The following is a 14,092-nucleotide window of genomic DNA, read 5'->3' on the forward strand; positions in this document are numbered from 1 at the left end:
CAGTGGCATTCTCCTTGGCCATTTCTGTCTCTTAGAAAAAGCGCTTAGAACAGTGCTTTGCACATAGTAAGCGCTTAATAAATGCCATTATTATCTCTCTCTCAATCTCTGTCTCTCACTCTCAGTCCTCTTCCCTCCCTCCCCTCCCCCCTATCTGCCTTTTCCTTAAGGCAGCTCTTCCCAAGCCAAGGAAATCAGGCTCTTAAAGGACCCGCCCACCTCCTTTCTGACTATTTCTTCATTATGTTTCACAATAAATTATTACATTTTAAGTTGACAAGTAAATCTTATTATAAAAGTGTAATGATTCCATAAAAGATATTTTATTCATGCAGATCATCATCTCTTTCTCCTTGACACTTAATTATATCTACCGCAGCATGGAGATCTAAAACATTAATTTGGCAAATGAACTAAAATCTTCCATTATCCACTGATTTTCCAGCGCTTCTCTTCTGAGATGAGCTTGTCCTTTATGGAAGGCATGGTGGGAGGGAGACGGGGTTGGGGGGGGAGGCTTGGGAGAGGTGGAGGAGAAATAATAATACTAATGGTGATATTTCTTAAGTGTTTATTATGAACCAAGCACTGTACTAAGCACTGGGGTAGATACAATATAGTCAGGTTAGACACAGTCCCTGTCCCACCAAGGGGCTCACATTCTCAGGGGGAGAGAGAAGAGGTGTCGAATCCCCGTTTTACAGATGAGGAAACTGAGGCCCGGAGAAGTGAAGTGACTTAACCAAGGTCACACGGCAGGCAGGTTGCAGAGCCGGGATTAGAACCCACGTTCTTTGACTCTCAAGTCTGTGGTCTTTACAGTTGCCTAGTGGAACAGCTTGGAAACAGAAGGACTTAGTCCAGCAAGGAAAACCGGGCTTCTCCACACATCCCAGAAGTTAATTAGAACAGGAACTCCGAGGGACTGGAGAAGGAGGGGGAAACCAAGAGATCCTAAATATCTCAGTAAAAACACGAGAGGCAGCGTGTCCGAGCAGAAACGCCACGGGACAGAAAGTCAGGAGACCCTGATCTCCCCGCAGTTACAACACCGGCCTGCCGTGTGACCTTGGGCAAGTCACTTAACCTCACTGCAAAATGGGAATAAACTCCCTGTCCCTCTCCGTGTCCAATTTAATTACTCGGTAGATAAAGCAATGTTTAGTGCAGTAATAAATGTTTAGTACCAGGAGGAGCAGCGTGGTACCAGGAGGAGCAGCGTGGCTCAGTGGAGAAGAGCACGGGCTTTGGAGTCAGAGGTCATGGGTTCGAATCCCGGCTCTGGTACGTGTCTGCTGTGTGACCTTGGGCAAGCCACTTAACTTCTCTGAGCCTCAGTTACCTCATCTGTAAAATGGGGATTAAGACTGTGAGCCCCATGTGGGACAACTTGATCACCTTGTATCCACCCCCAGCGCTTAGAACAGTGCTCTGCATATAGTAAGTGCTTAACAAATGCCATTATTATTATTATTATTAAGCATGTAATAAATACCCTATTTACTGTGATTACCTTCACCTCCCAAAATTCTTTCAGTTCATACAGAGTCAGTCTCATCAACTGGCAAAACCATTAATTCAATCATATTTACTGAGTGCTTACTATGCCCATGGGAGAGTACAATATAACAGTAATCAGACACATTCATTCAACCGCATTTATTGAGTGCTTCCTGTGTGCAGAGCACTGTACTAAACTCTTGGGAGAGTAAACTAGAATGTTAGATGCTCTCAATTCCACCCTCTCTAATCAACTCAATTCACTCGCTCCTCTATCCCTTCGTCGCCCTCGCTCCACTAACCCTCAGCCCTGAATCAACTCCACTGTCCGCCTTCTTTACTCTCACACTCAAGCCACTGAACGCTGCTGGAGGAAATCTACACACCAGGCCAAACTTCTCCACTTTAAGTTTGTCCCTTCTTCCCTTAACTCTGCCCTCTCCCCTGTCTGGCAAAACTATCTATCTTCCCTTATTGACCCCTATGCCCATCACCCTCATCAGCTGTTCCAGACATTTAACTCCCTCCTCAGTCCCACCAACCCTCCCCTTCCCCCATCCCTCCCCTCCAACGATCTGGCCACCTACTTCATTAGGAAAATTAACACCATCAAGGTTGAGCTCCCCCAAAACACCCCTCCCCATCCTCCATCCCCCCTCTTCTCAACCCCCTCCTCTACTTTCCCATCCTTGACCCCACAGCCCCCTCCAGTATCACCCCATCTCCCTCCTACCCTTCCTTTCCAAACTCCCGGAGCAAGTCCTCTACACTCGCTGCCTCAAATCCCTCTCCTCCATCTATCTCCTGGACCCCCTCCAATGTGGCTTCTGTCCCCACCACTCCACTGAAACCGCCCTCTCAAAGGTCACCAATGACTTCCTTCTTGCCAAATTCAATGGCTCCTACTCCATCCTAATCCTCCTCGACCTCTCAGCTACCTTTGACACTGTGGACCATCCCCTTCTCCTCAACACTCTATCCAACCTTGGCTTCACAGACTCCGACCTCTCCTGGTTCTCCTCTTATCATCATCAATCGTATTTATTGAGCGCTTACTGTGTGCAGAGCACTGTACTAAGCTCTTATCTCTCCGGCCGTTCATTCTCAGTCTCCTTTGCGGGCTCCTCCTCCCCCTCCCATCCCCTTACTGTAGGCGTTCCTCAAGGGTCAGTTCTCGGTCCCCTTCCGTTCTCTACACTCACTCCCTAGATGAACTCATTCGCTCCCACGGCTTCAACTATCATCTCTAAGCAGATGACACCCAAATCTACATCTCCTCCCCTGTTCTTGCCCGAGGTCACCGAGTAGGGCAGCTGCAGACTTGGGACTAGAATCCAGGTCTTCCGACGGTTCTCTTACCACTGGGCCACACTGCCAGTTGTCCAAAACGGAGAACCGCTGCGGAGGAGGGAGAAATCTAACCACAGACCCCAGGAATTCCACATGGGAGAACGCGATTCTGAAGTCCTGCCGGGAAGAGGCGGGGGAGAAAGAGGAATTCCTTGGGTGAATTCCTTGGATAGACCACAGGAGTCAGAAGGACCCGGGTTCTAATCCTGGCTCCGCCACTTGTCTGCTGTGTGGCCTTGGGCAGGACACTCCACTTCTCTGGGCTTCAGTTCCCTCATCTAGAAAATGGGATGAAGGCTGTGGGAATGGGACTGTGTCCAACCTGATTACCTTCTATCTACCCCAGTGCTATTACAGTGCCTGGCACAGAGTAAGCGCTTAGCAAATATCTCTTCACCTCTCCCCTCAAACAGCAGTCTGGGTGTTTCCGGCTGACATCCATTCCACCCCGGTTTCACACAGTGAACGCCGAAAGCTTAAACCCCGCACATGCTTGAGAGTCAGAGGTCGTGGGTTCTAATCCTGGCTCCGCCACGGGTCAGCTGTGTGACTTTGGGCAAGTCGATTAGCTTCTCTGTGCTTACCTCATCTGTAAAATGGGGATGAAGGCTGTGAGCCCCACGGGGGACAACCCGATTACCTTGTCTCTACCCCAGCACTTAAACAGTGCTTGGCACATAGTAAGCGCTTAACAAATACCATCTTTATGATGGAGGCACCTCTTCCTCGGGGGTCTCCCCCTGGGTGCCCCCTCCAACCCACCGGGGCTTCCCCGTCCGAGCTTCAGCTCCCAGTGTCTCTCAGCCTAATTCCGGGCCAGAACAGGGCATTTTCCAGCATATGTCCTAGCGACGCCCCCCTACCCGCTCCTTATTTTCAGTTGCCTTTTCTCTCCCCACGACAATCTTTGGGCTGACAATATTAAAATGCCCGAAAGAGGTTAGAAACTTCTTTTGGTTGCTATGGTTACAGGGGAATAATTCACATTTAGCAGCAAAACACAGAAGACAAACAAATTTTTCCTTTGCATTAAAGCTGGGCAATTATTTTTAATAGCTGTTTGGGCAGGGGGGGTAAGGGGGATGTTGGCGGGGGGAGAGATTCTGTTTTCCATGGATTCTCGCCCCATTAGTATTCAGCCGACGGGGTGGATTAAGGGGCTGTTGATTATCTGAGAGTTCATTATCAGGATCCAGCAGGCTTTGAGGATCAATAAAGTGCTCTGCACTTGCTTGCAATCTTGGCGATTTAGATGGAGAGAAGCAGCGTGGCCTAGTGGAAAGAGCCCCGGCTTGAGAGTCCGGAGGGAAGTGGATTCTAATCCCAGTTTTGCCCCTGGCTCACTGCGTGACTCAAAGAAAATAATAATAACAATAATAATGGTATTTGTTAAGTGCTTACTATGTGCCAAGCACTGTTCTAAGTACAGGGGAGATACAAGGTGATCAGGTTGTCCCAAGTGGGGCTCACAGACTTCATCCCCATTTTCCAGATGAGGTAACTGAGGCCCAGAGAAGTGACTTGCCCCAAGTCACACAGCTGACAAGTGGATTCGAACCCATGACCTCTGACTCCCAAGCCCACGCTCTTTCCACTAAGCTTCGCGATATATATGTGCTTGGGTAGGCACATAGGTATGTGCGTGTATACGGGATTTGTATTGGAGAAGCAGTGTGGCTCACTGGAAAGAGCCCGGGCTTTGGAGTCAGAGGTCAGGGGTTCGAGTCCCGACTCCGCCACATGTCCGCTGTGTGACCTTGGGCAAGTCACTTGACTTCTCTGAGCCTCAGTTCCCTCATCTGTAAAATGGGGATTAAGGCTGTGAGCCCCACGTGGGACAACTTGATCACCCCCCAGCACTTAGAACAGTGCTCTGCACATAGTAAGCGCTTAACAAATGCCATTATTATTATTATTATTATTATCATTATTATTATTATTATTATTATTATTATTATTATTGTATGTGTTCATGTATTACGTAGAACCAGCCTGGCCTAGTGGATAGGCCTTCTAGACTGTGAGCCCACTGTTGGGTAGGGACTGTCTCTATATGTTGCCAACTTGTACTTCCCAAGCGCTTAGTACAGTGCTCTGCACAAAGTAAGCGCTCAATAAATATGATTGATTGATTGATTGATAGAGTCTGGACCTGGGAGACAGCAGGACCTGGGTTCTAATCCCAGCTTTGCCACCTGTCTGCTGTGTGACCTTGGGCAAGTCACATAACTTCCCTGGGCCTCAGTTGTCTCATCGGTAAAAATGGGGATTAAGAGTGAGAGCTCCATGAGGGATAGGGACTGAGTCCAATCTGATTAACCTTTTTTTTATGGCATTTATTAAGCGCTTACTATATGCAGAGCACTGTTCTAAGCGCTGGGGAATTTACAGGGTGATCAGGTTGTCCCACGTGGGGCGCACAGTCTTAGTCCCCATTTTGCCATCAGCGTGGCTCAGTGGAAAGAGCCCGGGCTTTGGAGTCAGAGGTCATGGGTTCAAATCCCAGCTCCGCCACTTGTCAGCTGGGTGACTTTGGGCAAGTCACTTCACTTCTCTGGACCTCAGTTCCCTCATCTGTAAAATGGGGGTGAAGGCTGTGAGCCCCACATGGGACAACCTGATGACCTTGTATCTACCCCAGCACTTAGAACAGTGCTTCGCACATAGTAAGCGCTTAACAAATACCAACATTATTATTATTATTAGTCGGGTTGGGTTCTAGTCCCGGCTCCCCCACTTGACTGCTGTGTGACTTTGGATAAGTCACTTTACTTCTCTGTGCCTCAGCTCCCTCATCTGCAAAATGGGGATTAAGACCGTGAGCCCCACATCCATCCATTCATTCAATCGTACTTATTGAGCGCTCACTGTGTGCAGAGCACTGTACTAAGCGCTTGGGAAGTACAAGTTGGCATCATATAGAGACGGTCCCTACCCAACAGCGGGCCCCACATGGGACAGGGACTGTGTTCAACCTGATTAGCTTGGATCGATCCCAGTGCTTAGAATAGTGCTTGGCACATAGTGAAGTGACTTGCCCAAGGTCCCCCAGCAGATATGTGGCAGAGTCAGAATTAGAACCCAGGTCCTTCTAACTCCCAAGGCCCGTGTTCTTTTAGAGCAAACCCAGGGAAAACACCATTCCCGATGGGCTCTCTGAAAGCAAAATGACGTCTTCTTTCTCTGTTAGCCTTTACGGTTTTTTCTCCCTGCTTAATTTGATTTTCGTTTTACGAATTCGGTTCCGACCATTTGTATCTATCCGGGGCCCGTCTCGGGGTATCGCTTTGTAATCCTGTTTGATTTGGATGGCGAATGGAGTGTTGCGAACAGAGAACTCTCAAATAAATCACAATTAGTCTCACGCGGGACTGCGGTAACTCAATCTCCAATGGAGACACCCAATTAGGCACCAAATCATTGTGAAACGTGGTAATATTGGTGGAAAATACGTGTGAGCCACGAAAAAGCTACAGATGATAGAGCTTTTCCTTCTTGTTTTCTTAATTTTGAACAGCTTATACAAACCTCCATGGTTTCACTCATTCATACCACAATTTCCACTGGCCACTTGACTGTGAGCTTGTTGTGGGCAGAGATTGTCTCTATTGCTGTACTGGACTTTCCAAGAGCTCAGTATAGCACTCTGCACATAGTAAGCGCTTAATAAATACCTCTATATATGTATATATGCTTGTACATATTTACTACTTTATTTAGTATATATGTATATATGCTTGTACATATTTATTGCTCTATTTTACTTGTACATATTTATTCTATTTATTTTATTTTGTTAATATGTTTTGTTTTGTTACCTATCTCCCCCTTCTAGACTGTGAGCCCGTTGTTGGGTAGGGACCGTCTCTATATGTTGCCAACTTGGACTTCCCAAGCGCTTAGTCCAGTGCTCTGCACACAGTAAGCGCTCAATAGATACGACTGAATGAATAAAAGTGATTAAATGAATGAATGAATGAACTTACCTACTTGCTTTAGAAAGAGACCACCTCTAGACCGTAAGCTCGTGGTGGACAGGGAATGTCACTATTTATTCTTGTATTGTACCCTCCCAAGCACTTAGTACAGTGCTCTGCACACAGTAAGCGCTCAGTAAATACCACTGACTGATGAACTGTAAGATCACTGTGGGCAGCGTATGTTTCTACCGACTCTTTTATACCCTTTTATACTCTTTTTTAGAGAAGCAGCATGGCTCGGTGGAACGAGTGCAGGCTTGGGAGTCAGAGGTCATGGGTTCGAATCGCGACTCCGCCACATGCCTGCTGTGTGACACTGGGCCAGCCACTTAACTTCTCTGCGCCTCAGCGGCCTCATCTGCAAAATGGGGATTAAGACTGTGAGCCCCACATGGGACAACCTGATCACCTTGTATCTCCCCCAGCGCTTAGAACAGTGCTTTGCACATAGTAAGCGCTTAACAAATACCATCATCATCATGGATTGACTGATACTTGGTAATCTTCATACGAAATGCGATCCCACCGCCACTGGGGCTGTGAGAGAATGTGATGATAATGGTAATAATGATAATTGTGCTTTTAGTTAAGTACTTCCCAAGCGCTTAGTACAGTGCTCTGCACATAGTAAGCGCTCAATAAATATGATTGATTGATTGATTGTTCTAAGCACTGGGGTGGATACAAGCAAATCGGGTGGGACACAGTCCCTGTCCCATGTGGGGTCCACAGTCTCAATCCCCGTTATACAAATGAGGTAACTGAGGCCCAGAGAAGTGAAGTGACTTTCCCAAGGTCACACAGCAGACAAGTGGCAGAGGCGGGATTAGAACCCACGACCTCTGACTCCCAAGCCCTGGCTCTTTCCACTATTCCCCCGACCCCCAACCCTTCTAGACTGTGAGCCCATTGTTGGGCAGGGATTGTCTTTGTTGCCGAACTGTACTTTCCAAGCGCTTAGTACAGTTCTCTGCACATAGTAAGCGCTCAATAAATACGATTCAATGAATGAATGAATGTGGGGCTCACGGTCTTAATCCCCATTTTGCAGATGAGGGAACTGAGGCACAGAGAAGTGTAGTGACTTGTCCAAAGTCACACAGCAGTCAAGTGGGGGAGCCGGGACTAGAACCCAACCCGACTAATAATAATAATAATGTTGGTATTTGTTAAGCGCTTACTATGAGCAAAGCACTGTTCTAAGCGCTTGGGGGATACAAAGTGATCAGGTTGCCCCACCTGGGGCTCACAGTCTTAATCCCCATTTTACAGATGAGGTAACTGAGGCTCAGAGAAGTTAAGTGACTTGCCCAAGGTTACACAGCAGACACGTGGCGGAGCTGGGATTCGAACCCATGACCTCTGACTCCAAAGCCCGGGCTCTTTCCACTGAGCCACGCTGCTTCAATAAATACGATTGAATGAATAAATGCTATGAAGAGTAGGCGGGAGCCTTCGGCAAACCTAAACCCTATATAGTACTCTCCTAAGCACTTAAAAACAGTCGGAGAAGCAGCGTGGCTCAGTGGAAAGAGCCCCGGCTTGGGAGTCAGAGGTCGTGGGTTCTAATCCCGGCTCCGCCACCTGTCAGCTGTGTGACTTTGGCCAAGTCACTTAACTTCTCTGGGCCTCAGTTCCCTCACCTGTAAAATGGGGATGAAGACTGTGAACCCCACGTGGACAACCTTGATTACCTTGTATCCCCCCCAGCGTTTAGAACAGTGCTTGGCACATAGTAAGCGCTTAACAAATACCAACATTATTATGATTATTATTACAGTGCTCTGCACACAGTATGTGCTCAATAAATACGATTGATGAATGAATGAATGAATGAATGAATGAATGTCCAACGGAAAGCAAGTCTTCCAAACCTACAGAATAAATACAAAAAGCCGATAGCGTGTTTTCCATAGAGTAACAAAGATGGGCCAGAACGCGTTCCTCTCGCATCCCAGCCTGGATCTGCTGAAATGAGCGGCCTTGCCTTCCAGGAAGCCCAGAACCCTCGGGAAAAATCATCATCAATCGTATTTATTGAGCGCTTACTGTGTGCAGAGCACTGTACTAAGCGCTTGGGAAGTACAAGTACAAAATAGCAGTCTTAATCACTGGCAAGGTGCGGGTTGTCATTTCCAGCTGTTTCCAACACCTCTAGAGCTAAGGCCGAGCTGCCAATGTCATCACACGCTCATTAACTGGTGTTAGTAACAGGTTTTTGTGTTGTTTTTTCAATTTTTCTTTTCATTCATTCATTCAATCGCACTTATTGGGCGCTTACTGAGTGCAGAGCACTGGACTGAGCGCTTGGGAAGTACAAGTCGGCAACATCTAGAGACGGTCCCTACCCAACAGCGGGCTCACAGTCTAGAAGGGGGAGACAGACAACAAAACAAAGGACAAGCAGAAGCATTGTACTTTCCAAGCGCTTAGTACAGTGCTCTGCACACAGTAAGCGCTCAATAAATACGATTGAATGAATGAATGAATGAATTTCCTTGCAAATGATTCTTGCAAGCAAGATGAGTCTGAAGAAGGGGAAAAAAACCCTCTGGCCCTTCAAACGATTAGTTACCGGCCCATTGATGTGAGTTTCTCTCCCTTGGGCTGACAACACAGTCCAATTAATAATAATAATAATAATAATAATAATAATGGCATTTATTAAGCACTTACTATGTGCAAAGCACTGTTCTAGGCGCTGAGGAGGTTACAAGGTGATCAGGTTGTCCCACGAGGGGGCTCACAGTCTTCATCCCCATTTTCCAGATGAGGGAACTGAGGCCCAGAGAAGTGAAGTGACTTGCCCAAAGTCACACAGCTGACAAGTGGCGGAGCCGGGATTTGAACCCACGACCTCGGACTCCAAAGCCCGGGCTCTTTCCACTAGGCCATGCTGCTTCTCAAGGGACTCGGTCCCTATCTGACCTAAGCGAGGCGGCGGATCTCAACTCCATCTTGGAGCTGAGGAAAAAGCCTTCCGTCGCCTTGTTTCTCGAAGCAAAGTCATCATCATCACCATCAATCGTATTTATTGAGCGCTTACTATGTGCAGAGCACTGTACTAAGCGCTTGGGAAGTACAAATTGGCAACATATAGAGACAGTCCCTACCCAACAGTGGGCTCACAGTCTAAAAGGGGGGAGACAGAGAACAAAGTCCTCAGCGGAGAGTGTCCACTTTCGGTTGGGTAGGGACTGTCTCTATATGTTGCCAACTTGGACTTCCCAAGCGCTTAGTACAGTGCTCTGCACACAGTAAGCGCTCAATAAATACGACTGATTGATTGATTGGTCTGATCCTGTCGATCCTTCCCCTGGGTCAACAATTAAACACTGGCTGCCGACCGGCGGACTGCTTAAGAAAACCATGCAACTGCATCCTTTGCACTGTCCGTTTTATTTCACGGTTTTGAAGTTAAACACAAGCTCATAAGCTCTGCTGTAAGAAATTAGATCAGTAAAGAGGAGTTCCCAAACCCATATTAGTTATGCGACAGAGAGACGCGGCCCCAATTCACGCTCCAAATGCCCCCTCTGCTTCTTTGCACATTTAATTACACTTCGAATCCCTTCAAATCAAATAACGGAGGCCTGGTATTCCCCATATTGCTTTTTTCGTTCGGATCGACTACGCGTGATTTTCATCGGACTGCTTTCCGGACCCAGATATTTGCATTTCAGAACCTGATGTCGGCTACGATTCTTCACGGAGGTCTTAAAAGTCCCGTCCCCGGGGAAGATAAGTATAAAAGAGCCACTGTTTGGAGAGAAAAGGGGCAATTTCTGTTTAAACCCAACAGTTTGGTTGGGACGGAAAGGCACCTGAGCCACAAAAATATATTTCCTTTAGAAACTTTTAACTCCCTTGGGTTAAATCAAGGCATTATAGACTAGCGGAGACAAAGCCGTATGTTAACTGATCTTCAAATTCAAACCACGCCACCTCCAAAGGAAACAGAGAGCGGTCTTCAAGGGGACGCTGCCAAGCACTACTGACGAACGATATTTTCCTCGGTCGTAGAAAAACGATACGGAATACACGTGCGCCTTTCCCTGGCGGAAGGTGTGCCGTAGAAAACTGGAATTCGGAGCACTTGGTGGGAAGCACGGTCACGGACTAAGGCATTTATAAAAGACGACTCCGTCCCCGCGACTTCCCGTTCGCGGCATCTGACATCCGCGGATTTCTTCGAGCCACCTCCTCGCGTGACCCGGAACTCCCGGACCACTTTCTTCGTAAAAAAGTTCATTATAACGAACGGTCACCTTGGCTGCTCTGCCTCTTTGGCTTTCGCGTAGAGGGAGTATTTGTTCATAGCGCCGAGATCTGTCGACAGATGCTCTGGGGGTGTCAGCTTCGGGAATACGAGCCGGTTGCTGTGCATCTCTCAGTCATGGCGTGACATTCCTTGTAAACAGAAAAGATCATTTCCGTATTATACTATCGTTACCAGACGGACGACGAATGAGATCGAGGAGACTGGGCCAGGATTTTGAGGGGACTGCAGGTTCTCCACAAACACTCTGGCCTCTCTGGTCCCCGGATTTCCGTGCCGTGTATCGATTCCTGTCGTCGGCCCAGACGAGGAGATGAAATGCGGCTGTTTGGCGGGACGTGTTCAGAGTTGTCTTTTTGGGGACGAATCATGACGTCTTAAGGATGGAGGATGGCGTATCTCATTCTCCCCACCGCCGGAGTCTTGTCCGGACATTGGGAGACTCCAAAAGAGGAGAGAAGGAAGGAAGACCCGCAAAATGCAGCTAGTCAAAGCTCAGGACGGAGAGACTGCGGTGGGGCCATCCCTTCGACAGCATCGCGGAGGTGACCCCCATGACACCTCGGGAAAATCTGCCCTAAAGAGGTGTCCCCCTTAAACCGCAGAGGGATGATTCTCCTAGCATCCCTTAGGACCAAGCTAAGGAATTAAGCCAAGAGCCCAGTTACGTATTTTCCCTCAGCTTCCACAACTGGCGGGGAAGCCACCAAAAGAAGAGAAAATCAACCTAACCTTGCCTACATTCCTTGCGAGCCCCTGGGCCGACCCAGATTTCCAGTTGCGTCGGCTCTGAGAATAGATAGCGCGGAGCCGAATTAGAGGGAGATCACGATTCTTTGCAAGGCTTTGATTTCTAGCTTGGCTTAGATTCTTTTTAAAAAGGGAGGGGGGTTGGAGGGCACCTAAGTGGGTTCTGTCTCCGGTCTGGTAAGCCCAGTGGAAAGCGCCGTAATCTGTGGCCTTCCTGAGAAAGGAATCCTGTCTCGGAGTCCATCAGGCAGAGCCTGTGGAAGTCACCCGTAGTAGGTTCCTCTTCCAACACCACAGAGCAGGCTGGGGCCATGCTGGCCAACATATCAGAGTCGAGTGGGGAGGGGGGTCTTGATTCCTTTTCCCAACCGCTGGAAATGGAAAAACGGGGCCACAGCAGGGATGGATGGAGTCGGGGTTTGAATCATGAGTACCCTGAAAGACAGCATGGATGAATTCCATCACCCCACCGTTACAACTTCTTCTACGAAGGAAAGCTTCGCCCCTCCTTTTGAGACACCTTTCACAGAATGGCCAAGGCAGCCCCGGCTATTTACCACGGGAGCCTCTCTGGGCCTAGAGCTTCTTTTCAGCCATCGATCTGATTCTCAGCCCCGTAGGAGAAGCGGACTTCCCAGTTTGGGAGACGGGAACGGGGAACAAAAACCGGTTCTGAAGAGCCAGGGTCCCGCCCCGCCTCCCTCCCCTCGGCTGGCCGTGAATCCGCTCCCCTCAGAGAGCGTTTTCTTCCCGGGCAAAGGATTGAAGGACCCCGTCGGCTCTGAGGGGGGGAAGGTTTGGCTCCGGAGAGAAACAGGCTCTCCCCCCGGCCTCGGGTGTGGAAGATGAGGAAGGCGAGACTTTGCTCTCACGTTAAAGGCGAACTGTGAAGTCCCTGATGGCTACCTGGAGACTGTCCGGTTTCCTCAAAGGGGCCGACCCGGACAGGCCTCGGGGGATTTTTGGTAAGGGCACAGAGGTGGGGGCTCCCAATGGCAGGCGAAGGCCGAGGTGGTCTGCCCGCGGTTCCGGACCCTCCGATGCCGTCACTTCTTATAGTGATTGGGCGCGTCGGCGAAGGCGAACTTCAGTTTGTAGGCTTCGGCGAGGAGGAGGCTCACGTCCTCGTTCCCCCAGTGCAGCGTGGGCAGGTTCTGGAGAAAGATCAGCAGCTCCTGGAAAAAAAAGAGGGTCGGACTTTGAAGAAGGGCCTGACTGTCCATCGGTTCCAAGCAGACGTTCGTCGGCGCACACGTTCGTTCATCCAATCGTACTTATTGAGCGCTTACTGGGTGCTGAACATTGTACTAAGAGCTAGGAAAGTACAATACAGCAAAGACGCATCTCACTAGGTCACTGAGAAGCAGTGTGGTCTCTAGTGGATAGAGCCCAGGCCTGACAGCCAGAAGACCTGGGTTCTAATCCCGGCTCCACCACTAGCCTGCTGGGTGACCCTGGGCCACGTGGGACAACCTGATCACCTTGTAACCCCCCACGCCCACCCCACCAGCGCTTAGAACAGTGCTTTGCACATAGTAAGCGCTTAACAAATGCCATCATTATTATTATCCAGCACTTAGAACAGTGCTTTGCACATAGTAAGCGCTTAACAAATGCCATCATTATTATTATCCAGCGCTTAGAGCAGTGCTTTGCACATAGTAAGCGCTTAACAAATGCCATCATTATTATCCAGCGCTTAGAACACTGCTTTGCACATAGTAAGCGCTTAACAAATGCCATCATTATTATTATCCAGTGCTTAGAACAGTGCTTTGCACATAGTAAGCACTTAACAAATGCCATCATTATTATTATCCAGCGCTTAGAACAGTGCTTTGCACATAGTAAGCGCTTAACAAATGCCATCATTATTATTATCCAGCGCTAAGAGCAGTGCTTTGCACATAGTAAGCACTTAACAAATGCCATCATTATTATTATCCAGCGCTTAGAACAGTGCTTTGCACATAGTAAGCGCTTAACAAATGCCATCATTATTATTATCCAGCGCTTAGAACAGTGCTTTGCACATAGTAAGCGCTTAACAAATGCCATCATTATTATTATCCAGCGCTTAGAACAGTGCTTTGCACATAGGAAGCGCTTAACAAATGCCATCATTATTATTATCCAGCGCTTAGAACAGTGCTTTGCACATAGGAATCGCTTAACAAATGCCATCATTATTATTATCCAGCGCTTAGAACAGTGCTTTGCACATAGGAAGCGC

At 48.3% G+C, this 14,092-nt stretch overlaps 1 protein-coding gene across 2 annotated transcripts in view; it reads right to left on the bottom strand.

Annotated features, from left to right (window-relative positions):
- Window positions 1-10,210: 10,210 nt before the first annotated feature.
- The window catches only part of TBC1D22A (TBC1 domain family member 22A), a 255,224-nt gene continuing 251,342 nt past the window's right edge, over window positions 10,211-14,092 (bottom strand). For both annotated transcript variants that reach the window (XM_038756460.1, XM_038756459.1), the window contains exon 13: window positions 10,211-13,034. In XM_038756460.1, coding sequence (XP_038612388.1) covers window positions 12,906-13,034 — 129 coding nt within the window. In that variant the 3' untranslated portion in view covers window positions 10,211-12,905. The remainder of the gene's footprint in view (window positions 13,035-14,092) is intronic.

The sequence above is a fragment of the Tachyglossus aculeatus genome, chromosome 14 (assembly GCF_015852505.1).
Source record: "Tachyglossus aculeatus isolate mTacAcu1 chromosome 14, mTacAcu1.pri, whole genome shotgun sequence".
NCBI lineage: Eukaryota > Metazoa > Chordata > Mammalia > Monotremata > Tachyglossidae > Tachyglossus > Tachyglossus aculeatus.